The sequence below is a fragment of the Lygodium microphyllum genome, chromosome 16, assembly GCF_053477565.2.
Source record: "Lygodium microphyllum isolate KBCC chromosome 16, Lygodium_microphyllum_v1.1.10, whole genome shotgun sequence".
Classification (NCBI taxonomy): domain Eukaryota; kingdom Viridiplantae; phylum Streptophyta; class Polypodiopsida; order Schizaeales; family Lygodiaceae; genus Lygodium; species Lygodium microphyllum.
In genome coordinates, this window is record NC_141150.1 from 138,931,641 (window position 1) to 138,958,219 (window position 26,579).

The window sequence follows — 26,579 nt, forward strand, 5'->3', positions numbered from 1 at the left end:
AAAATAGGGCGAGAGAGGTTGCCCTAGGTCCCCCACTTTGTTGAAGGCAAAAACAAGGTGGCGGAAGCATTCAATGCTCCCCAAACAACAAGCATCTGGGCACAATTTGTGTGTAAAGAGGGGTACACCCATTTGGGACAAGGGTCTTTTGTGATTGGCCAAATTTAGAGGAGCTAGGCGTGCAGGGCTTGGTGTGTAACCAGCCTGAGTGGGGGACGCTTTTGGTGGCTTCTCAAAATCGCGCGGGGGGACGGAGTCCGGACGGGTGTGTGTCTCCCCGGGCACCAGTCAGAGTGGGACTTTCAGTGGCGATTAACTGGTCAACGAGAGTCACGTTTCGCGCTATGGGCGATGAAAGAGTTCAAAACCAAACAGTACAGCAGGAAAACAGGGGGTTGAAACTTCGCATGGGTTGGTGGTATGTCGTCTCCTACCATTCTTCTCTGAACCTCTTTTCGGACCTTCACCATCACGACGCACACAACCACTCACACTCAGAGAGAGAGAGAGAGAGAGAGAGTGCGCTCGCTCAGGTGCGGAGCTGGCTATGGCTTCCATCACCGAGCTTCTTCCTCAGGATCCCGTCACCCTCGCTGGAATAGCCGTCGCCGTCGTCGCCGTGCTAGCAGGCGCTTCCTATGTTCTCCTCTCGTCCAAGAAGCCGAAAGGTACAAACCCTAAAGCCTGCATGTTACGCTTGTCGTTTTGTGCATTTCCTAAATTATCACGTGGTTACTTTGTACATGTGTGGATTTAGGCATGTGCGTACATTTATCCCTTCGCATTTCCTGGTTACCATTCACGTGTATGCAGTTAGGCATCTGCACAGATGCAACAGGGGATCCACAGCCCTCATTGCATCCCTTGTGATTGCGTATCCAGTGTCTGAGATCTGATAATTTTTCAATCCCTATATGTTCCCAGGTTGCCTCGATCCAGAATCATGGCGAAGCTTCGAGCTGGTGCAGCGCATACAAGTCAGCCACAATGTTGTCAAGTTTCGATTTGGTTTGCCAACTCCCACTTCTGTGCTCGGCCTGCCTATTGGCCAGCACGTCAGTTGCCTGTAAGCATGGCCACTTATAACCTCAAGTTCCTATGTTATATTTACATGCCGTGACTTCTCTGTATGCTTGACAGAGGGAAAGATAAGGACGGTGAAGAGGTTATTAAACCCTACACCCCTACAACACTCGACTCAGATGTGGGATATTTTGAATTGGTCATCAAGGTAAGTTGACCTGCTGCTGTTTGTTGCGGCCTATTGGTTTTATATAATCTTTTAATCTTTTCTAATGTCTGGCAGTCATTAAGTTCCATATTTGTTTGCACAGATTTATCCTCAAGGCAGAATGTCGCATCATTTTAGCAAGCTTCAAGTAGGGGATTCTTTATCTGTGCGAGGTCCAAAGGTACGCTTAGGATGCGATCAAGCAGTTTGTGTCTTAGTTTACATCAGGAACTCTCATGTGGCCCAAAGAACTTATGTAAGCACAGCCTTCTCACCAGTCTGGCCATGCTGCATTTCTACCAGGGTCGCTTCCGGTACATCCCAGGCCAAGTGAATGCTTTTGGGATGCTTGCAGGTGGAACGGGTATCACTCCAATGTTCCAGGTAGCTTTCACAAGTTTGAGCAAAGCTTGATTTTTGCGAGTGCTGTTATGGCTGAAGAGACATTGTATGTACTTGCAGGTTGCTAGAGCCATCTTGGAGGATCCAAAAGACAAAACTAAAATTTATTTGCTGTATGCCAATGTCACATATGATGATATTCTCTTGAAGGTATGGTGTGTGCTGGGGGGGAGAGAGAGAGAGAGAGAGAGAGAGAGAGAGAGAGAGAGAGAGAGAGAGAGAGAGAGAGAGAGAGAGAGAGAGAGAGAGATGTAGATGTAGATGTAGATCTTCTAAAGGCATAGGGACTAAAGACTATTGAAATGTTACATATCTTCTAAAGACTATTGAAAGGTTACATCTAATGTTAGTGTGTTTTTTTGATAAAGGTAGGAAAAAGGGATCTCAAATGGAAAACTTCTTTAACGAATGATTGTTGGGTTCGATACATAGCTTGTAGACTTATATCCAAAATGAGTCTTGTAGGATACAATAATGAAATATAATAATTACAATGTTCTATATGGGGGCCAGCCATATGAGTGTTATTGGGGGTTGCCTTCTTGTTGGCAATATTACCTTCTAGTGAATGTGTGCTTTATCCTAGGCCAATAGCATTGCCGAGCTAACTTTTGAAGAATAAAACTTTCATTATGGTGCCATGGAACTATGATTGCCTTTGAAGAATGTAGTAGTTGCACGATTGCATGAAGTTAGCTAAGAGTATTGAAGGCTGAAGTTTCTTCCCAGAAAAGACTTCAAGGAAAGTCTTGTAGTTGCCATGTTTTTCCTTTGAATCCAAAAAGTACGGAATGAGGATCAATATTTGTAAGATATGCTAGATTTTGCTCAGAGGAAACATAGAATGTATGCATATGACTAAAACACAATACACTTAGATAATTGCACTAAATCCAAAAAGAGTGGAAAAGTAGGATTTGTTGAATAATTTGAATATTGAATATAAATGAGTGAAGAAGATCATATAGATATTGATGCTCAAAGAGTGGAGATATTCGACAATTGCTCACTTGATTAGGTAGGTTGAGAGTGCGAGAGAGTGACGTATGTGGATTTGATATTGATGGAGAGTAATGTCATGAAGTAGCGAAGAGCTATTTGTGGATGTAAAATAATAAAAAATTAATGTTGAGGATGGAAAATTGACTTTTTTGGAATTTGTAGTAGTGAACTATAGATTTGGAAAAGACTAGCAATCTTGAACAAAGCCGCTTGATGAAAATACAATAGTAGGTTGACATGTGGTAGATAGGAATATATTCATTGTAGGTTGGTGATTGAAACCTAGCCATTAGAGGGGTGTGGGCAATTGTTGATGGTTGCTAGCCGCTCTTAAGAGATTGGTGGGAGCTGGTTGAAGATGGAAGACATTTTGGTAGGAAGGGGCAACATCTTCAATGTGAGAGAGAGGATAGATGACGATGATGATGATGACAATTGTGGAGGAAACTGCTCACTTGACTTAGGGTTCTTGCGTAAGAATGAATATTATAATGATGGATACAATCCAAAGAGAGATGCAACATGAAAGGAGTGTTGATCTTGAGTTCAAGAAGACAATATTAAAACCCATATGTACCATGTGGGAAAGGTAATTCCCTCTCATAACCCTGGATCTTGATGTTGACGGAGGAGTTGATGTTTGTTATCTAGTAATTGAGAATGTGATAAAGTAGATGTAGAAGCAGTTGAGATAGAAGAGTTGTGTTGGAGAAGTAGCCGTTGTGGTAGCATTAAAGAGATACTTGAAGCTCGGAGTTGGCAGGGAAAGCTCCATGTTGGTTGAAGGAATCAAGGGCTTAACCAAGAGAGTTTATGGAGTTACCATGAAATTGTTAGCTTGCCACATTTTGGTAGTCTGTCATATCTTGGTTGTTAGTCTTGTTAGAGTTTGATAGGGACATTGAAGCTTTGACTGTTTTAGTCTTTAGATCACTTAGTTTGTGTGTTTTTCTTTTTTAGTGAGTGTTAGGAGTGTTCACACCATGGAAGCTAGAGTGTCCAGAAGTCACAATAGGAGCTAGGTATTTGTGATTTGTCTAGGGTGGCCTATTTTTTAGAGAGTGGCAACTGTTTTGTATGAGTTGGGATTGGTCAGTCCCTAGGCTGTTGGTTAGCCAAATTTGGTGGAGTTTGGCTATATATAGTCAGTCCACTTGTGGAATAGATAATCTCTTTTTGTCTTTTGCAAGTGCTCACATAGATTGTAGTATTCTTCTTCAACATTCGCAAGGATTGTTAGCTACACATTTCGTCTTTGTCACCGTCTTTAGTGTTATCATTTTCTAGCTTGATTTAGTGTCTTCATTGACACTTTGGGTTGAGTGCAAGGATTGATTAGTCTAGTGTTGTAATTAGCACTCTTTTTAAATTTAGTGCATATTTTGCCAGAGTGCAAAGATGCGGAAGCGTAGGACAAAGACCGAGAGAGAGTGAACATAGAGAGGAGAGAAAGAGAAAAGGAGACAGTGTAAACACAGAAAATCTATGGTGTAGTATGTTGTATAAGAGTGCAGAAATATACAAGGGGACAGGAAATATCTGCGTATGTCTTTGATTTGGTGACCTCGATCTCTGTCAGCTTGAGCACAGTCTATCTCAGCCAACAGATCTCAAGATCAGAATTTGAAATAATGAATGTTGGAGTGTGCCACAAACTTGCTATAAATAGCCAAAAAATAGGAAATAGCTGCACCAGGTCGACTGCATTAAATATAGTTAACTGCAGTAAAAAAATTGTCCGACTGTATTCAACTGTTCAATTGTAGATGTTGACATGGCGCTTGCTGACGTGGCATTGTCGTACTCACTGTCCAGGAAATGATTGGCTATTATATTTCTCTTTCATTCATATTGTCTTTTTTCATCTCCTTTTCTCTTTGTGTTTATGTTTCTTTTTTGTTGCACACTCATATTGTATCATTGCCTAAGTGAGGACACAAGTTTTCTTTAAAGGCCACCCTACCGTTGAAAATACAAAAATTCAGCCTCTTGTTTATGGTATAAAACAAAGATTTTTTGCATCTTACAGGTGCTTTCAATAAAGATGGGACATTTATATTTGTTTCTTCATAAGAATATCTAATTATTCTCTCCATTTGGGCTATTCCATAGTCAAATTTAATAGGCTTAGTGTGTTTGTAGGTGTAGAGATATGGAATATTACCAATTTGAAGGTTTTGATGACTTACGATGAAGAGTCTACTCGTACTTTCTTTGAGAGATGATGTGATTATTGTGAAGATTGAGATCCGAGTCTTATTCTGAATGGGAATTCTCTCTTGATTGATCACGTAGATTGGAGTGGCCACCTCCTTTCCCCTCTCTTCATAGTCTCCTGTAGGGCCCATCCTTTTGGCTCTAGGATACCTATGATGACACCTTTTGCACATGTACTTATTTTTTCTTCTCTACTCAAGGAAGATTGTTTGGATGGATCAAACTACTCCCTTAAATCTTGCTAAGTGGAGTGTATTTTTGATATCTTTAATCTTTAGGCTTTTCTCACAACTTCTATTTCTTAGCTTATGGAGGGTCTTGCTATTGGTTTATTTATTGATCATGTATCCTTTGGGATAGGCTCAATTATAGAGGTTGATCTTTTTTTCTTATGAGCCTTTAGGACTTTGTTTTTGTTTATGTGCATAGGTTAAAGATAGTGGCATAAGTGAGAAAAAGGCTTTTTTCTCTTTATTATAAGAAGACATTTATCCCCAATATTTACCTTGGAGAAGTAGCTTTGCATGCTCTCAATCGATGACTCGCCTTCCATGAAGGACCTATCAACAAAATGGAGGATATGAGGAATGAGCTTGCATTTCTTGGATGGATGATATCTTCAGATAGGCTTGTATCCGTTGGGTAAGACATGCAAGTGCCACATGGTAGGTAGCTTGCAGTTAGCATTTTAAAAATTATTTGTGTAGTTGGCTAGTTTTTTATTGGTTGACTTGTTTTTTTTTTTTCAATTTATTTATAGACAGCCTAGCTCCAAAGGACACACATGCAAATTTAGTATATGCAAGGTGAGATCTTCAGTGGATATTGTCAAAGTGAAGCAATGCAGAAGCGAATGACCGTGTCAAAGAGTGAACGGAGAGAGAAGAGAGAAAAATACAGTGAAAGGCAAAAAATATACAGTGAAGAATATCAGGATGCAGAATTATACACGGGTGTAGAGAGAATATTTGCGTATGTCTCTGCCTTGAAGATCTCAATCTCTGTCAGTCTCAAGTGTTGTTTCTGTCACCAACAGGTTGAAATCTATCAGATACAAGTGATCAAGTCTGTTGCAAACTTAGCCTTAAAAAGGTTGAAAAGAATGTCTTGAAAATTGTCACGAGGACATATATTTTTGAAATCTCACTTAATATGTGGATTAATTTTTAATCACATGGTTAAGTAAATGTTGCACATGTGAGGTGTAACTAGGGTTAGAGTAAATTTACGAGCCCGAGATCCAAGAAAATCACGGGATGTCAAAGGCAAAAGTTGCTACAAGTTATGCTGCACAAGTACTTGGTGGTATCTGGTGCCAGTTGTTGGCCTAGGTCATCCATTTGGCCATAAGCGTCAGTTGGTGACACTAGAGAAGTGATGTTTAATGGTATCTAACGTCAATCTAATGGTCAAAGATGGTGCAAAGACACTCGGGAATGTAAGTTGCCTAGCAAATTTAATTATTGGTCAGTCAAATTATTTTTCAAGTTATTAAAATAATTATTAGATTAATTTTCAATATTTAAACTGAAAATTAATATTTAATCATGAAAAATGCTGAAAAAACCATTTGGGAAGGTTGCTACTAGTAAAAAATGCCCATGTAAGATTGAAAAACGTCTTTAGAGATTGGAGTGAAGCATTTCTACAAATTCATCCTGCAAGGGAGAGGGAGGCGAGGGTTGCTGGTTTGATTTGCAGCCATTGGAGGACCTTTTGAGGTTGCCAAGGGTAGAAGAAGACCAATCAATAACACGAGACAGCATCTACAGGCTGTTGAGATAGAGCAACAGCTGTAAATGACCGATTTTCTTCAGTTCTTTGCATCTACAAGCTGTTGTGGCAGGGCAGCAACTACATTTGATTGATTTTTAGTCATTCTTCGCGATAAAACTTTGAATTTTCTTTCTTTACAGCTTTCCCTCTCATCTTCCAACCATTTCATAGCCTTGCTTTGAAGATCTCAGCATTTGGACCCTTGGAGGTTGAGAAATTTCAGACTTCTTTGCTATAAACCCTAATATACAACAAAAATTAGGATTTACGAGCAACCTCAAGAATTGTGCTAGAAATTGGAAGCTCCAAGACTTGGATTGAACAAGGCTGAAGTTGTTTTTAGCCTATTTAAGTAGAGGGACCATCAAATAATTAATTTTTGGGCATTTTCCATTTCCATCAAAGCGGGTGAAGGCCAATTGATTGCCCGAACAAAAGGCAAATCGGATTAAAGACTTGTTGGTGATTCATCATAGCAAGGGGAGTTGAAATACTGAAAGGGATTGGGGAAATCCCATTGTAAATCAACTTATTCTTCAATAAAGCTAAAAAAATACCGAAAGGGGCGCCAATTTTGGGGCCAATCGGGTGCGCATTGTCCAAGATCAATAGCTAAATTTGTATTTTCAGATTTGTATTAACTGTTCGTTGCTGTAATTTATTTGTAATGAGGGATTTACCACCCATCCACGGAAAAAAGGTTGGTTACATGGTTCTATGAAAATTGTCCAAAATAGGTACGTTGATTGCATTTATTGTAGTCGATTGCAGTCATGGACAATTCGATTGTTGCTACGTGGCACTGCTACCAAGTGCTATTTTGCTCAATAGTCTCCAACTCGGCTTCCATCGCCTTCCGCTAATGATTAGATTGTAAAGCCTCCTTCATTGATGTAGGCTCTCTATCGCGCATAACACGGGACATCAAACAGTAGTTAGAGCAAGCAAGCTCCGTAATATGTGCTTGGTGTTATTGTGACCTCCGCGGTCCATCCTGCTGTTTCCACTCCTCAAGGATCCCCTCGATCCTTGAATCATGGAGGGTGTCACGGGCCTAACAAGGTCGGATCTCTCCTCGGCGCTCTCCATCGACTGAAGACTTGGATACATCCATCGGGAGAATCTCCAGTGGGATAGTCGATGGAAGAGAAGACTCAATATCTGAAGAAGAATCTCCATCAAGAGGCTTTGGCTCCAAAGGAGTTGTCTCGGGAGCCCAACTCTCTCTTGGATCTCCAAGTATGGGGTGCTCCCCATCTCCCTTTGTGGTTGGAACTTCCATGAACCTCATATCTTGGCTCGTGTAGATATCTCGCTTTACGGGATCACACAAGCGATAACCTTGGGACTAGGAGCTATAGCCAACAAAGACTTGTCGTCGGAGAGCTACCTCAAATTTGTCACGATGCATCTTCGAGATGTGTACATAGGTGTCACACCCAAAGATCTTGAAATAAGAGACTTCAGGCTTAGTCCCAAAGTAAGTCTCAAAAGGTGTCATCTTGTCAACGGCTGAAGTGAGATGGATTTAGGATGTGGATTGCTGTAGCCATTGCCTCGGCCCACAAAAACTGAGGTGTTTATCGGTGCTCCATCATGGTGCGCGCCATTTTAATCACACTTTGGTTCTTCCGCTCCAAAATGCCATTTTCTTGAGAAGTGTTTTGTATTAGCAAACTCCTGGTGAATGGCCCTATCTGCACAAAAACGAGCAAACTCATTAGAAACAAAGTCACCACCCTTGTTTGATTGCAAGGTTTTTAATCGCCAGTCCGATTGGTTCTCCTCGAAGAGAAGCCAATCCTTGAAGTGGGAGAAAGCCTCCGACTTCAGAGTCAACAAGTAGGCCCATGTCATCCTGCTGTAGTCATCTACGATCAACATGAAGTACCAACTCCCCTTCAGGGACTCATTCCTCATCGGGCCACAAAGATCCATAGATACAAGCTCCATAGGTGAAGTAGACTGCCTCGAAGCTTTGTTGGGAATCACATCCCTTTGCTGCCTTCCACAAATGTAGGAGACACATGGCTATTGGCTCACCACTATGTTCGGCAAACCTCGAACAAGCGATCTGCGTGATGCCTTCCGAAGATACTCATGGTTCAGGTGGCCAAACCGAGCATGCCGTAGCTCGAATTGTGTCTGAGTGGTAAGAAGAAGAGAAGTAAGAGTAGAAAAAGACTTCAATTTGTACATGCCATTCTCATCATACCCTAAAGAGAACCTTTCTCGATCCACGATCAAAAACTCGAACGTCATTGTCAAACTCCACCAAGAGACCAAGAGAACAAATCTTATGGACCGAAAGCAAATGATACCCTAAACTTGGCACATGTAACACCTCGGAAGTGTGGGTACCACCATGTCCATCTGGAATCAGCTGCATCTCACCTTGTGTTGCAATTGACACAGAAGAGTTGTCTCTTATGAGAATGTGCCCATGCGAGGGCCGCAAATGGGCAACGCCAATTGGCGTAGGAGTCATGTGCCGGGAGGCACTATTGTACATGTCACAACTCTATAGAAACAGAATTTGTATCCTTTTTCATTAATTTGTCTATATAATGATTTATTAAATTTATTTCCTTTGCACTAATTAGATATAAAGAAAAGTGCATTGGAGCTGGCCACTGATGATGTCACAGGTTATGGTGGACCCATGCGGTGGGTTAGAGAAAAGATAGTTCACACTTCCACCTATATGACCCGATTGGGCGCCTGTGACTAGAACTCACGCATATCAGCGTTAGATTGGCACACAGAAAGGATTGATGCCTTGAAGTGTGGGCTAGATCCACCAGAACAGACAGTTACAATCAACAAGATGGCATGATCATGAAATGCTTGTATAATGTGCATGTGTGGGCTGAAAGCTTGAAATGCACATTTCTTTGCATAGGAAAGTCACATGAAGATTCGGATACCATTTTTGCGATGTACACGGAAAAAGCTTTCATATGATACCCATATTGGGGGGTCCCTAAATTTTAGGAGATCCCTAAATTTTAGGAGGTCCCTAAATTTTAGGAGCCTCGAATTAGCCTAAAAATGCTAGTCCTAAAAAATAGGGATATCATTCTAAAAATAGTAAGTTCTGTACTCTGATTGTGCTTACTAAATTTGGTTGTTTCTATTCTTGACAGTATTCAACCCAAAAAGGAAGGCCATAGAGAAGAGACACACAAGTTTCCAAGTGTCCCACCACTTGTCACATCTCATGACATGTGGCTGGACACTTGTCTTGTGCTACTCCACTTTCCCCTTTTGTACTAGCTCTCCCCTCTCCTATAAATAAGAGCTCGTTTTTCTTCATTCATCATCATTTTTCTTTGCTGTAAACTCATGTACAGCACCCACAGATAGCCAGAAACTGGCCCCATCCATCCCCATCATCATCCCCCACTTCTCCATTATCAAATTCCTCCATACGCCCTCTTCTATCACTGCTATTTACAGGACAGCAAGCCTGTAAATTCATTACAACACCTCCTTCTCGAGCTTTTTCTTCCATTTTAGCAACAAGAAGCAAGCCCTATCCATGTACTGCTGATCAACGATGGAGAAAGGCTGATTTTCCCTTTTTCTTCTCTCATACTGTAATGAAATCAGTTCTTGTCATTGCATAATAGATAATACATGTGTGTTTGTACATCTTTGCATGATCTTGTGAGAGTGAGAATTACTTCTTCTCACTCTCAGGTTGATTGTAACTGAGCTTTTCCCTAAGGGACTTGGGTTGAGTAGAAATACATTCCTTCGGGGGGGGGTTGCCCATCTTCAACCCTTAATCTTGTCTCCATTACTTTTACATTTTCATGGCTGTAATTTTGTGAGTAATTTTCATTTTCAACTTTAAGTGTTCATTCTCTTTTATATTAAATCTCGAAAACAAGCGAATATCATAATTGTTAAGCATACTACGTTGTTCGGGGCGTTTACAGTCCACAATCCACTCTCGATCCTAGGGAGTTGTCATCGCAGCATTAGAAGTCTTGGGTGTAGAGTCCTCAATGAACGCCAAGTGTAGGAAAGCAGCTGATGAGGGTGCAGCCACCACCCCAGAATCGTTCGTGTCCTTCTTGATGTCCTTCTTGTCCTCGTCGGGCCAATTCTTCTTCCAATGGCCAATCTTACTACAAATACGGCATATCGATTCTTTCTATTTGTCCTTGGATTTGTTGTCCTCCTTCTTTTGGTCCTTCCCTTTCTTCTGAGAGGCTTGACCAATCAATGCCTTCGATTTGGAAGCATTCTGTTCCTTCATTTGTTTCTCTTGATCCAAGATCATAGAAACCAACTCTTCCCATCGAAGAGTCGACTCTCGCCCTTAAGCAATAAGAGCGGAATAAAAAGTACCTAATCGTGGCGGCAATTGGGACAATAAAGTGATTGTCATGTCTTTGGAGGAAATGGACTTTCCCACATTTTGAACTTACATTTGAAGCTGTCGAAGCTTATTGATGTGTTTCCGAAGCCGAGAAGACTTATTCACGGACAAGGTTCGCATCTGCACCTTCAAAGAAACCCTCTTCATAAGGGTCATCCGGTTGTACATCTGGTCAAGTTCCAGCCATATCTCTCGAGCCATCGTCAAGTGCTCTATTTGGGCTATCACAGCTGTTGTACAAGACAAAAAGAAAAGAACGAATCTTGGCATTTAGTTTGTTCCAATGAGGTTGGGCTTTGGTCAACTTCGCATGAGCATTGGAAGAGAGTTTGGACTTATCTCTCACCGAGAGCCGGTTGATCTTCTCCATCACAAGCTCTGCCAAATCATAATACTCCAATATGGCCGACATCATCACATGCCATTTGCGGATATTGTCACCATCAAGCTTTTGATATGATGGAAGAGCCGGTAAGACAGGCACCTTTCGGTCCACGATTGCTTGGAACTCCATATTAGTCTTTGTAGACATCTTCACTTGCAATGCTTGCACAAACACAAAAGAAATCCCTTTTGACTGTGAAAATGCAGCTTGCTGGGGCTCTTGTTTTCGTGTCCCGAACCTTCTTCAATCACGTGAGGCGATGAAAAGGTAAAATCTGCACTTGGAAGGCCAAAAACACAGCCTTCTTCCTTCTCTAACATAAAAAAAACAATAGCAGCTTCAGCAAATCTTCTCTTTTCTCACACGCCCACGCTCACCTCAGCCTTTTTCTGATGCGCAGCCCACTTGCTCGCACTTGAACACTAAAATGCAGCCTTGTGTCACGCTGAAAGCTCCTCTTCAGATAGGGTCAGTCATTCAATGCTCTAATACCATGTCAAAGTGAAGTTGGATAGGCATGGGGGTGTTCACACATTGGAGGTTCCTGATGTATCGAGTTTGATATATCATATGCTTTTAGTGAGGAAGATTTGTACACTTGGTCTTACGGTCGATTTACGGTCGAGTTTGGTAAGGATTCCTTTTGAGTTCTTCATGGAGAGTTGTGATAGGTTATGAGGAGAATGGAGTCTACAAGATGTGGGCTTCATTGGTTTCTTTCTCTTTTTCTTTTTTCACGGATATAGACCAATCTATGGCATGTTGTATTTGACCATCTCAACCACAAGTATCTTAGGAGAATGACTCATGGTTAGCTTGATTGTCGAAAATTGGGGTGACTCACTTCCCATGTGTGTTTTACATTCATGGCAAGTAGCATAGAGATGTAGTCACTAGCAAAGTTTCTCACAAGGCAAAGGAGCTCTTAGAGCTTGTTTCAATGGACTTATGTGGATTGATAAAGACAAGGACAACGCTTCTTAAGGGAAGTTTGTATTTTATGCCAATTGTTGATGATCTTAGCAAGATGACATGAGCACATTTCTTGGAGCTAAAGTTTGAAGCATTCTCACACTTTAAGAATTGGTTGATATTCGAAAAACACATGTTTGATAGGAAACTAGAGACCTTGCGATTCGATAAAGAAAGGGAGTTTATCTCCAATGAGCTAGCCAAGGTGAAACCAACCTTTCTTCTTGAAGAGGGTGGTAATTCCTTGATCAAGCACTTAATTATAGTAGTCAACAAATAAATATAAATTGAAATGCATAATTTACCTTAATAATCTTGGATATTGGACATTGTGTTGGTTCCAAAATTGACGTTCCTTTTGGTATTTCTTTAACTTCAATTATCAATGGATTGATTACAAACTGAGATTTCACAATCTCCTTTACTAATTCAAAAGTCCTTTGTTGTTCCATCAATTAATAAACAAGTTGGGCAATCTGTCCCTTGATTTTCGCACAAGACTTGCTCTAATTGGACCCCAACTAGCCAAATGTTGTTCCAAATTTGCAATAGATGGTTGGGCATTAGGTGTTGATTTCAATGTATAATATCTTCTATTGGCACACGGGTCTTGAGGTGGTTGCGAAACCCTAATTTTTGTAGAAATTTGAGATTTATAGCAAAATTCTCTTTGCTTCTACCAAATTTGGTTGAGGTATGCTCCAAATGGTTGAGATATGTTGAAATCTCTTGAGAATGGGTTGGAACAGGTGAGGGCATGTGAGAGAGAAAATTCAAAATTTCACGAGGGAAAATCCTTGAACTAGCTTGCAGTCTACACCAATCAGCATTTAATGTTGTTACTTGTTGCTTGGAGCCTTTAGAATGTTGTCTATTGTTGAATGCCATTGCTTGTTGTTGATAAAGGTCTTCCTATAGTTGCTAGCTCCAGATTAGCTCGTGTTTTTGTCCCAGTCTCCAATGGCTATGTTCTCTGTAGAAAATTGAACTAGCAACCCCTTCTCTCTCTCTCTTAGGCTCCAAATTGATTGAATGGATGGGAGCCAACCCACAAAAACGCTTTCTTTGTTTGCATTGGCATTTTTGTCAAATGGTACCCTTTTATACCCATTTTTTCAGTATTATTCAGCCATTAATTTAATTTTTAAAATTGAATAATTCAAAAAATTATTTTTAGTCCTTTTGATCTTGCCTAAAATTAAATGTGTCCATCCATAATTAAATTGGCTAGGCCATTTGCAACCTCGAGTGGTCCCTAACCTCTGTTGACCTGTAGATTGGCATTAATTAATTAAATAATGCTAATCCCTAGTGTTGCCATTGACACTTATTGGCCAAAACAATTGTCTTAGAGTCGAAAGTGATACCAATTGACCACCAATTGATCCGTAGAGTGGGAGAGAGAGAAAGCAGAAAATAAGGAAGAGAAATCTGCACTGACTGAAATGAATGCTGAATACACTGAAATGGATTGATCAGTCCCTGCACACAGCCCGAAGCGTCAGTGAGGGCACCAGATCAGGTTGATGATGATGGCAGCACCACCACGGGGGAGAAGGAGTGTCGGAATCTGCAAGAAGACAAGTGATCAAGTGGGGAGGGGGGCTGTCTATAAATAGGCAAAGGACAAATCCTAACCCTAACCCTAAAATGGGCGCAAACCCTAAAAATGCCCTAAAATGGGTGCTCCACAACAGTGACCAAAAAGTGGCCAGGCAGCCAGTGGCTGCCCACTAAAAGAGGCCAAAAAGAAATACACAACCGAAGATAGCCAATTGAGAGTGACTAGCCTCCCCCATCATAACACATGACAGACATGTCAGAGCTCCTAATGTCCTTGTCTGACTCAGACTGAGGCTCACAGGCAGGAGATGACAAGGCATGACAAACATGACTGCTAACAAAAGCTCATGCCCAATTGATCATGAATTTATCCCAAATTGATGCAAAAGTATAATCTCAGAGCTACGGTAACAACCATACTTATCTGCATGTATCTCCTAGTGGTTAGGTCACCCAAACAATGACCTTTCAGTAGACATATTGTTAGCATAGTACCTTGGATACATACTGAATACATCCAAGATCCACTATATATGAGAGCTATCCGAAATTGGTGGAGTGGAAGTGCTACTAGTATTGGTGGTCTGTTGGTGTTAATTTTGATCCTAGGATAGTTGTTTGACGAATAAGTGTTAGTGGTGACACTAGGGATGGACATTAATCACTCAATGAATGCCATTATGGAGGGGCACATTTAATTTTGGGCAAGGTCAGAAGGATTGATATTAATTTTAAAGAAATATTGAAAGGGGCGTCAATTTTGGGGCCAACAAGGTGTCCAATGTCCAAGATTATTAAGGTAAATTTTGCATTTTAATTTATATTTATTTATTGATTATTGTAATTAAGTGATTGATCATGAAATTACCATCCTCTCTAAGAAGGAAGGTTGCTCTGGGTGGACTGGAGGCACTTGATTGTAAAGAAAAGCTTTGTGTTAGTAGTGATTTTTACTCTCATTGAGAAAATATAGCAATATGTCTTCTTATAATGAGATGGAATTAAGCAGTGATGATACCTCTCAATATGGATACTCACATGGGGAAGAAGAAATACAATGCTTGATCTTTGACAAGGCTCGAGCAATGACCAATAAGCTGAAAATGTTGTTGGGCAAGATGTAGGGCCTTCAAGTTATAATGAGGTTGATGACCGTTAAAGTGAAGAGGAATTTGATGATTAGTTCAAGAATCAGATGTGGACAACAGCAAATCTCTTTGGTGAATTAGCAAAGGATCCTCAGCTCACCCGATTTTTGAGTAGTTCGAAGAAGGATAGCAAGAGCAAGAAGAAGTCATCTTTCACGCCTTCGAGATAGTAAGTGCATCGAAGGTAATGCCAAAGCCTTTACTTGAATCTCCCAAAGATGGTAATGAAGCAAAACAATTGGTATCTAGGAGGCAAGGAGTGCAGATGCGATGACCCCAATTGACCATCAAAATGTTGTTGGTATAACTTATCACAACTTTTACCTTTGACATCCATTGCATCCTTGGGGTCCTTGGCATGCTATCAATGCTATCATGAAATAATTGCCATGTGCAACACGTGCTAAACAATCTTGCACATTTGATTAATAACTTAATCAAATGTTATTGGCAATATTAAAGCATCTCTAAATTTCACGTCCTCGTGACACAAGGTTCGTGTAGATTGTGGCATTCGCTAAGAGTTTGCTAACATGAATACATCTTAATAAAATAGCATACTAGAGTGGAAGAACCAGGGCATAATTGAGATGGTGTGGACTGTGATGGCGGATTGGTTCACATTGGAGTGTTTATGGGTTGAGGTAGTGGCCATCGTTGTCCACATTTTCAATTGGTCACCTACATCTGCCATTGTTGGTATGACACTCTTTGACATTTACTTTATTCTAAAATTGGATATCTTGTTTCAGGGTATTTAGAGATGATGTCATGAGAGCAAAGTAGAGTGTGCACGATTTTAGGTACAATGACGAGAGTTTACCTTCAGGTTTTTAGATAGATATATATATGAAAGTATAAGTGTGTTGAGGGTGTGTTCACACTCGAGCACATATAAAAGACATGAGGGTCCTTTATTCCCAACAACCTCCCACCTAAAGGCAATGTGTCTTAAGAGGAGAAAATAATCGGCTAAGTCTAGGTATGTACAAAGTTGAAATACATACATCTATCCAACTCTCATCATCTGTCGGCAATGAGTAAACCGCTCTGCTGGAAGACTCTTTGTGAGGTTTGCAGGATTATCATCTGTATGCACTTTAACGAGCTCAATGCTCTTGTTGTCAAGTACATCTATAATGAAGTGGTACTTCACCTATATGTGCTTTGTCTTTGCATGAAAGATGAGATTCCGTGCTAGCATTCTTGCATGCCTTAGTGGCAGCCACATACTCTGCCTTTGTAGTAGACAATGCAACACACTTTTGTAGCCTGGAGATCCAAGAGACTGCTCCTTCTGTGAAGGTAAACACATACCCAAAAGTGGACTTTCTGCAATCTGCATGACCAACATAGTCAGCATTCGTAAAGCCAACAACATATGCCTTCTGCTTTCCAAAGCAGTTGCATAATTGCTTTGTGCCTTTGAGGTATCTCATAATATCTTTCACTGCTTTCCAATGCTTGTTTCCAAAGTTTGCCAGGTATCTACTAACCACTCCCACTGCAAAGGCAATGTTAGGACGTGTAGCAACCATAGCGTACATCAAACTGCCAATAGCTGAAGCATATGGTATCTGGCCATTTCAGCTGTCTCATCATCAGATGTAGAACTGTCCTTTGCATTGAGTTTCACATATGGAGGCAATGGAACCCCAATTGTTTTCCCCCCCTCCATATTGAATCGTTGCAAAACCTTGGAGATATACTCCTGTTGAGATAGATAGAGTAATCGTTTTGATCTATCTCTGAGTATTCGCATACCAAGAATGTGATTTGCATCACCAAGATCCTTCATGCCAAAGCTGCCACGAAGACTTTGCTTTAGTGAGTCCAAGGCATGAGTATCCGTGCCAGCAATCAGCATGTCATCAACGTACAAAACCAAGATAATCAGGCTGCCATCCACTGCCTTCTTTGTGTATAAGCAGTGATCCACTTGACTTCTATGAAAGCCTTGAGATTGCATGAATGTATCAAACTTATGATACCATTCTCTTGGTGCTTGTTTCAGCCCATACAAACTCCTTTTGAGTTTACATACTATCTTTTCTTTCCCTTTTTCCACAAACCCTTCAGGTTGTTGCATATATATGTTTTCATGCAGATCACCATGTAAAAATGTAGTCTTTACATCCATCTGTATGAGTTCCATATCTTCAACTGCAACCAAGTCCAAAATGGTTCTCAATGTAGTCATTTTGACTATAGGAGAGAAAATCTCATCAAAGTCAATTCCATGCTCTTGCTTGTACCCCTTTGCAACCAATCTTACTTTGTACTTTGGTGAGGAATCAGAAGTGACCATCTTGTAAACCCATTTGCATGGAAGTGTTTTCTGCCCTTTAGGCAACTGCACCAAGTCCCAAGTGCCATTTTTCTCTAGAGATTCCATTTTTGACAACATGGCTTTATACCATTTCTTGCTGTCCTGTTTGTCCATTGTTTCTTTGAAGCAAGACGGTTCACCACAGTCTGTCAACATGACATAATCAGCCACATAATTTGGACCAGGAACAAATCTATCAGGTTGTCTAGTAGCCCTAGACGATCTCCTAACCCAATGATCATTGTTTGTTGGCTGTTCTTGGAAATTTCCATTTTCAGCATGCTGTTTTGGCATTTCAGTCTGCAAATTAGCATTAACAGCTTGTTGTCCTGGCTGTTTGTGCACATGTAGTGGCACATTATCATGGGCAATAGTTGGCTGATCATATCCAACATCATTTTTTGCATTTACAGCAGGTATTTGCTGCTGTTGTATAGCGGGCACACTTTGCTGTCCAAAAGGTATTTCTTCCTGGAATACAACCCTACAGACCTCGTCAGTCTTTTCGGGTTGTTTATGCATGTGATCTTTCCGGAAGATAATATGATTGTTGTGTACTACTTTCCTTTTCTCGGGATCCCACAATCTATATCTCATTTCACCTTCGTTACCATATCCTAGGAAAATGCATTCACAGGACTTTGGCTCAAGTTTGCAACGTTTTTCTTTACGAATGTGCACAAAAGCCTCGTAGCCAAACACTTTCAGGTGAGCATATGAAGGTGGCTTGCCCGACTACGCTTCTTGGGGAACTCTGTCACAAGACTGTGACAACTAGTACCTTTTTGTTGATTTCTTTACTACATATTTTATTTGGTTTTTCTTTTTGGAAGAATCCCTCTTGAAATCTAAACGCTTGAGTTGCATGGCCAGTATGTGAAACAGACAAGAATGTCTAGTGAGTCAAGACTGGACAGTTAAGGTCCAGTACAAGTTTGGAAGAGACTCATGGCACTGTAGATTTACAAGCCTGGAAGAGACTTGTGAAAGTGTATATGGACAAGTGTGTTGAAGAACTAGCCTGGAAGAGACTAGTTCAAAGTGAAGATGGACAAATCTTCAAGAGATTAGTCCATGTGGGGTCATCAGTGGAAATTCACTTTCAGTTGAGCTACATTACAGATTTGGATATAGCCATAGTCAGCAAAGATGGTCAGAAGACTAGTGGGATGCAATGGAAGCAACTCCTAAAATTTAGGGAGTTACTATTTTTGGATCCCAGAATCTGTTCGCGTCATTATCTTCGTTTTTGCACGAGGATCAATCCTTGGTCTGTGCCGAGGTCAAATTCTGCACCGAGGATGGAGAATTTTAGACTGGAAGGCTGGAGTGGGAAATATCTTCCAATGCTGCCACTTGGCACACATGTGTGCACTTACCTCTTCAAAAGAGGGCTGGCGTGCAGTTTTTTGATGGTTGGGGGCTCATTTGAGAAGGATAGCTACAATTGGAGAGCTCTTGAGAGCTGGTCTACCCTGTCTATGATGCACAGAGGGTTGAGCTTGCTTCCTACTCTCTCTCTCTCTCCCTGACAGTATGGTTATGCTCCAGAATCAAGGGCCTTTCTTCTGATTCAGGTACAGCTGTGTGGAATATGCTGTTTTTGCATGAGGCAAGAGCCTCCTTTCTCTAGGAACAGGAATAGTTGTATGCTGTCCCAGCAGGGACAGGTGAGGGTGGTAACCCTACCAAGTAAGTGTCTGAAACAGCACTGAATCAGTATTGTTTTTGGACTGTTCAGAGGTTAATTCAGAGCTCAATTGATGTCAGAGTCAAGGGGCACTTGGCCCAGATGATGCAGGACAGTGCAGGGAGCAGTATGAACTGAAAACAGGTTTCAGAACAGGTCTGAACCAGTAATTACAGTGGGCTGAACAGTGCAGGGAACAGTATGAGTTGTAAACAGGTGTCAGAACAGGTCTGAACCAGTAAATACAGCAGGCTGAAATGGTCAATTCTGCACTCCAACCAGAAGTTTCAGACTTGGGCAGAGTTTCCCCTCCTGGTCTGCTCGTTTTGGGTCAGTAATTGTATTGTTATGCTGCCAAATTTCACCCAGAATAGGTGAAAGATCGCCCATTGTACTTTCTCTTTTTAAAAATAAAGAAATTCCGCAAGGGGCGCCTGACTTAGGGGCCAACAGGGTGTTTGTGTGGCAACAGGAGCATTCTAGCTTCCTGTTTTTCTTCTTGATTCTGTGTCTTTAAGTTCAGGTAAAGTGGACGACTGTAAATTGGGTGAAAGCATTTATGTACTTTGGTTGTACACTACCGCCCTTTTCAGTGAACAGGTCGGTTTCAAACTCCCTTTCCCAAAGACCTATTTGGTGACCAATTAATTAAGTGAACGGTTGTCATAACAGACTCTGTCCAAAAACCATGGGGTAATGCAGCATGAGATAGCATCGTATGGACCTTATCTTGTATAGTCGGATTCATATGCTCTGCAACTCCATTTTGGGGTGGATTATGAGGGGCAGTGAGCTCCCTCTTTATCCCTTTGTTGTCACAAAATGCCTGAAAGGCCTTGGACACATATTCCCCACCATTGTCAGAGCAAAGACACTTAAGTGTCTTATTCGTTTGATTTTCAGCCAATGCCAATAATTTTTTAAACTTGTCAAGCACTTCATCCTTGCTACGAATAGGATAAACCCATATCTTTCGTGTAGCATCATCGACAAAGGTGACAAAATGTTTCTTTCCCCCTAAAGATAATCCTGGTATCTGACATACATCTAAGTGTATTAACTCTAGAGGAGAAGATTTCAGCGAAAGAGACTTTTTATGAGACGTCTGTGTATGTTTTCCATAAATATAATGATCACAATGCTCAAAATCAGCATAACGAAGACAAGGCAACTAACCCAAACGAGAAAGCACTTTCATTCCTATTTGACTCATGTGTCCCAACCGGCCCTGGCACAAAGAAACACTTGGTTGCCCGGTCACGGCAACAACATGGTCACGCATAGATACATGAAGTGGATACAAAGTATCACTCTTGCACCCTCTGGCTATCACTCTAGATCCCTTACAAATCTTCCATTTTCCATCACCAAAGGTGGTATGAAAACCATCATTATCTAGCTGCCCTATGCTAATCAAGCTCTTCTTGAGCTGAGGTACGTGTCATGCATGCTGAAGTGTGAAGACATATGTTGAAATTGCAAGTGCATACTGCCAATACCTGCAATGTGACATGCATAGTTGTCCCCAAGATGGACAACACCATGTCGACCCCTTGTATAGTCAGAGAACCACTCATGATGAGGGGTGACATGAAAAGAAGCACGTGAATCGAGAATCCAGGTATGCATGTCATTATTTGTATCTGCAAGTAAAGCATGTGCATCAAAGTGTGAAGAGACAAAGAGTATGTCACTCCCACTATCTTTGTCATGAGTTACTACATTCACCTCTTCAATTTTGACACTGCTCTTCTTAGACTGACTGTCTTTTTTTCTCTTCCTTGCTATCATTTGTCTTCTTGCCCTTTCCTTTCTCTTTCTTCCATTTGTAGTAGTCACGTTTAATATGACCCTTCTTGCCACAATGATGGCATTCAATATCTTTGCCACAGGATTTATTGCGTCCTTTGCTATCAGATTTACTCTTTTGCTGTGATCTGCCCCTAGTATGCAAAGCACTGGAAGACTTACTGGATGCATTGTTTTGCCTATTCATTTCTTCCATGAGTAGAGCACTTTCTACATCAGCATACAAAAGGATCACATTAGAATTGTTCATAGTAGTCGTGAATGCATCCCAACTCTTTGGTAGAGTGCAAAGCAAGAAAATAGCCTTAAATTCCTCATCAATCATGAACTTCAAGGCAACCAATTGGTTGAAAATGGAGTTAAACTCACTCAAGCGAGTAGACATTGCTGTACCCTCTTTCATACGCAAATCCATAAGATTTTTCAGCCAATAAACTTTGCTTGCAGCACTCTTCTGTGCATATAGTTCTTCCAATCGAGTCCATATAGCATATGCAGAATCCAAACCTTCAATATTAAACAGCAAGGCATCAGAAATCGATAGCTCGATGGTTGAGCGTGCAAGCTCATTTAATTCATCTCAATCTTCCTGTTCCATGTTCGTGGGCTTTGCCCCTTTGGTTTTTATCGGCTTTGCTTGTTTCTTTTGCAACAAGATATTGTAGCACTGCTTTTACCAGACTGCAAAGTTATGTGTTCCTTTAAGTTTCTTTATGTGCATGAGATTATTGCTGTCATTGCTGCCAGCCATGATTTTCAACCCAAATGTGACCAAGAAATCAGCAAATGTGAGCCCAAATTGTCACCCCTAGTGACCAAGGTACAAACAAGTACCAACCAGCAATAAATGACCACGTAGAAGCACAGATTTCAGATCTGTAATTAAATTTTCGGAAGCACCAAACCATGTGCTACAGCATTCCACAATTGATTACAGTTGTTCCAAGGGCATATACATCACATTACATGAGAAATCCCAAAATTTTGGCTGCAATTTCTGTTGTACGTGTACCCACGGGCATAAAATTTGACACAAACTGTCAAAAGCCCCAAAATTTTTGTGTCCAAAGCATCAACCACACATTTGTATTTTCTCTGTCATGCATTGAACATGCTCAATTTTTCAAAATAGAGCAATTTCAGCACAACCCCCAAATTTTACCAAGTGTTGATGTCCAAATTGTGTGGAATTCAACCTGCATGTACATAAAATGACCAAATGTTGCACAAATTTTACCCAAACTGCAAAAGCCCCAAATTGCACGGGGTCCAATGTGCATCAATGTCGAGAAATAGGATAAATTTCAGCCCAATTTGTGCATGTATATTAAAAGCCCCAAATGTCGGGGACAAAATGTCACAAATTCATGCAATTTCTGAGACAGATATCATTGTTGCATCTTGCTTGCACCAAATCTGGACAAATCCATTTCAGTGAAATTGAAAGAATTTTCACTAAAAGAATTTCACTAAAATGTGAAAAGCCCCAAAATTCTCGGGCAAATGTGCACCGGCTTTGGAAATTTTGAGTCAGATTGTCCAATTTTGCGTTGAGATCCCCAAATTCGAGAAAAGCCCCAAATTTCTGGGCCTAAACCTGCATAGATTTGCACATTGTGCTTGTGTGCACAAACACCCGGAGGAGAGGAGGTAAAGGCAAACTCAAAATTTGAAAAAAAAAGGATGTGACGAGGAGTCCATTGACCCACGTCCAAGTCTGTGACCTGTCAGGCGTTACGTCGCCCGCCCGACCGCCGTCCAGTGACGCCATGCGTTGGACCTTTCCCGCAGACTGCTGCCCGCCGTGACCTGTCCTATCGACTGCTGTCCCGTGGATTGTTGCACACGGTGTCCGTTGCCTGTCGTGACTTGTCCCCTCGCTGGAGTCTCATGTGGTGCTCGTTCACTATGCCTGTAGTTGTCTCTTGTTTTCATTGCTTGCTACTACCCACTATGCTTGGAGTTGTCTCTTGCTAGCTCTGATACCAGTTTGTAGTGACGTTTTAGGCATGATGACCGAGACAATAGGTATTACTTAGGCACGGAGAGACAGAGAGTGTAAGAGAGAGCAATAGCGGAGAGTGAGCACGGTTATAGGTACTTTGACGAGAGTGTACCTTTAGGTTTTTAGATAGATATATATGTGTAAGTACAAGTGCTAAGAGTGTGTTCATACCCGAGCACATTTAAAGGTGTGAGGCCTTTATTCCCAACATGCATTGTGGAAAACAAAGGCTATCAATTATACGATCCATGTGCTTGCAAAATTTTTGTTAGTAGGGATGCTATCTTCGTTGAAAATGCAGCCTTTTCATAAGAGTAGTTTGAAATGCAAGCCACATACACCTTTTCACAAGACCAGCTTGATACACCGGCCCCATGTGATATGGGTGATGCTTTTGAAGGTTCTACCACTTGCGTTGGGATCAGAGCATGTTGTAAATGTCCAAACAGATACATTACAACAAGTTGCTGTTGCTCCACATGTTCCCGAACAACCATTTAATTGATCATGTTTGCATCTTGAAGTGGAACATGTAGTCGAGCAAGAAAGAGTTGCTGTAAATCATTTACAAATAGATACCTTATAACAAGTTGCTGTTGCACCACATGCCTTTGAACAACCATTTAATTGATCATGTATGCATCTCGAAGTGGAACATCCAGTTGAGCAAGAAAGGGCTGCTGTAAATGCAACAAAAACAGTCCCTAGATGGCTGTTATAGACTCCTAAAGAGAGTCATATGGATGCTTCTTTCCCTCAATGTACATGCTTTGGTGCTAGAAATGCAAGGGGGACACATTTTGTTGATAAGGGCCATCTTATTGATGATGAGGAAGTATATGCTTTTGCTAGTACTCTTTCGGATAAAGATAATCCTATATGTTTTGAGGATGCATGATAGGATGTGCATTGGGTGCTAGCCATGAGTGAGGAGATGTGTGTCAAAAGATGACGTACCAGCGAGATAGTAGGGTTTGCGGGGAGGAACACGGAGTGAACTCGGCAAACATGGAGAGAGGAGAAGAGAAGAGAGAAGAAACTCTGATGAATGGAATGATGAAGTTTTAAATCATGGAGTGAATGTGATACAAGGGAACAAGGGTGCTGTAGCACAAGGAAGATGATGAAGACAGCCACAAACCACGAACCGCAATGTCCTCCTGAAGGGGTCTGAGGGTAGTGGAGAGGTTGGAGAGAAGAGGTGACAGACTGAATGAATCAGCCGTGGTGAATGAATGAGAGAGTGGCCTATATATTGTCATAGTCAGTCTAGGATGGTGTCCCTTTTTGGGGCTGCAAACCCTAAATGTAAAACACAGAAACACAAAAAACGCAAATTGCAGGTGAAGGGTTTCTCAATATTCCCTCTCAGGTCCAAAAAGGGAAACAAGAGAAGAGTGAGGTGGAGATGCAATGCTACATGTTGAAGAATGCTCATGCAACAGGTGTCACTTGGACAGTGTTCCTCGTGGGGAAATTGTTCACTTGCCTAAGCGCTCGAGTACAAAGATGATGAAAACATGCAATGCATAGGAGGAATGTTGGACTTTGTGTGGTGCTGAGAACCATATGGATATGCTCGTACTCGATCTCAGGAGGTGGCTCCATGCTAACCAAGTGCTCGGGAGAGAAGCTACTAGCTCCATGCATCCATGCTGGAAGGAATACAAAGGCCTGGTCACCAAGTCGTGGCTGAACCTACGAGGTCCCGATCTAGGTGGTACTTGAAGATCCTGGGTATCAGTAGAAGAGATGATTGGTCAAAGACAGCCACCCAAAGAAAGGAGAGGATGGGTGAAGAGCTTCATGCGGAGTAGGTTCCCCCACTAAGGTGGGAGGTGGAGGATCCCTCGCTGAAGTCAAAGAAGTAGATGCTCCCTCTAAGGGCAAAGAAATAACATCTCCCTTTGAAGTAGATAGGGAATCCAAAAACTCATGGATCACGGACTCCAAAATGTCTGATGACGAAGGAAGTGCATCGGTCGTGCTGAAGAAGGTATTTGGGGTGCCAAAGAGCTCCAGAGAGGTGGTCTCTCGAACCTAAGTAATCGAGGGTGGGGAAGGCTGGGGCTCAGAATGAGCAAGAGGTGGATAACAATCGCTGTCTCTCAGTGGAGCAACCTGCGTAGCGGAAGAAGAGGAAGGAGTCGAGCAGCCACTGTCTCTCGAAGGAGCAGACCGACGAGGAGACGGTATCAAACAATCACTGTCTCTCGATGAAGCGGACTGCAGATCCGTAGGTCGTGGAAGCCACTGTACTTGAAAATAAGTGGGAGCAGACTGCTGCTGGTATTGCGACGATCTCCAAGAGGTCGTAGCGCCAATCGATCCTCCATGTGCTCGAAAGGACTTAATGCACATCGGATGCGTCTTATTGCCTTGAGCATAGTACTTTGATAGTCGATGTAGAACGATCTCCGTGGCCTAGAAAGGAGAGGTGGCACAAGGAGTGCCTGGTAGAAGACACATATACTCCGGGGGGGGTGGGGAGCAAAGGTCGAAGTCAGCAAGCATCGGTGGTGTGTCCAGTGATGCCACAGTAGGAGCACCCAATAGTTTGGTCATCTGTTGGTAAAGAAGCCATGGATAGCAGTGTGCCTTGCTGAAGAAGGAAGAGGTCAGTCACCATGAACCACAAACCGCAATGTCCGCCTCAAGGGGTTGGAGGGCAGTGGAAGGGTTGGAAGTGAGCTGCCAGTGGGAGGAGGATGCGATCAGCAGTAAGAGGTTGCAACCAGTAGAAAAACGCAGGTGAGGAGAGAGAAAGGCTAAAAACGCAGGCAGGACAGCTGTCACAAGACTGTGACAACTATTACCTTTTTGTTGATTTCTTTATTACATATTTTATTTGGTTTTTCTTTTTGAAAGGATCCCTCTTGAAATCTAAACGCTTGAGTTGCATGGCCAGTATGTGAAACAGACAGGAATGTCTAGTGAGTCAAGGCTGGACAGTTAAGGTCCAGTACAAGTCTGGAAGAGACTCATGGCACTGTAGATTGACAAGCCTGGAAGAGACTTGTGAAAGTGTATATGGACAAGTGTGTTGAAGAACTAGCCTGGAAGAGACTAGTTCAAAGTGAAGATGGACAAATCTTTAAGAGATTAGTCCATGTGGGATCATCAGTGGAAATTCATTTTCAGTTGAGCTACATTGCAAATTTGGATGTAGCCATAGTCTGCAAAGATGGTCAGAAGACTAGTGGGGATGCAATGGAAGCAACTCCTAAAATTTAGGGAGTTACTATTTTTGGACCTCAAAATCTGTTCACGTCATTATCTTCGTTTTTGCACGAGGATCAATCCTCTGGTCTGTGCCGAGGTCAAATTCTGCACCGAGCATGGAGAATTTTAGACCGGAAGGCTGGAACGGGAAATACCTTCCAGTGCTGCCATTTGGCACAAATTGGTGCACTTACCTCTTTAAAGAGGGCTGGCGTGCAGTTTTTTGGGTCTTGGAGGGCTCCTTTGAAGAGGAGGAACAGTTGTTGATGCAGAATTGGTTTTTGAGAGCTTGCCTACCTTGTCTATGATGCACAGAGGGCTGGGCTTGCTCCCTACTCTCTCTCTCTCTCTCCCTGACAGTATGGTTATGCTGCAGAATCAAGGGCCTTTCTTCTGATTCAGGTACAGCTGTGTGGAATATGCTGTTTTTGCATGAGG

The 26,579-nt window shown here is 41.8% G+C and overlaps 1 protein-coding gene across 1 annotated transcript in view; it reads left to right on the plus strand.

Moving 5' to 3' along the window:
• Positions 1 to 336: 336 nt before the first annotated feature.
• CBR (NADH:cytochrome B5 reductase 1) overlaps positions 337 to 26,579 on the plus strand; it is a 37,820-nt gene continuing 11,577 nt past the window's right edge. The window contains exons 1-6 of the mRNA XM_087696485.1: positions 337 to 668; positions 925 to 1,066; positions 1,141 to 1,231; positions 1,335 to 1,412; positions 1,535 to 1,615; positions 1,694 to 1,783. Of these exons, the coding sequence (XP_087552611.1) occupies positions 548 to 668; positions 925 to 1,066; positions 1,141 to 1,231; positions 1,335 to 1,412; positions 1,535 to 1,615; positions 1,694 to 1,783 (603 nt within the window). The 5' untranslated portion in view covers positions 337 to 547. The remainder of the gene's footprint in view (positions 669 to 924; positions 1,067 to 1,140; positions 1,232 to 1,334; positions 1,413 to 1,534; positions 1,616 to 1,693; positions 1,784 to 26,579) is intronic.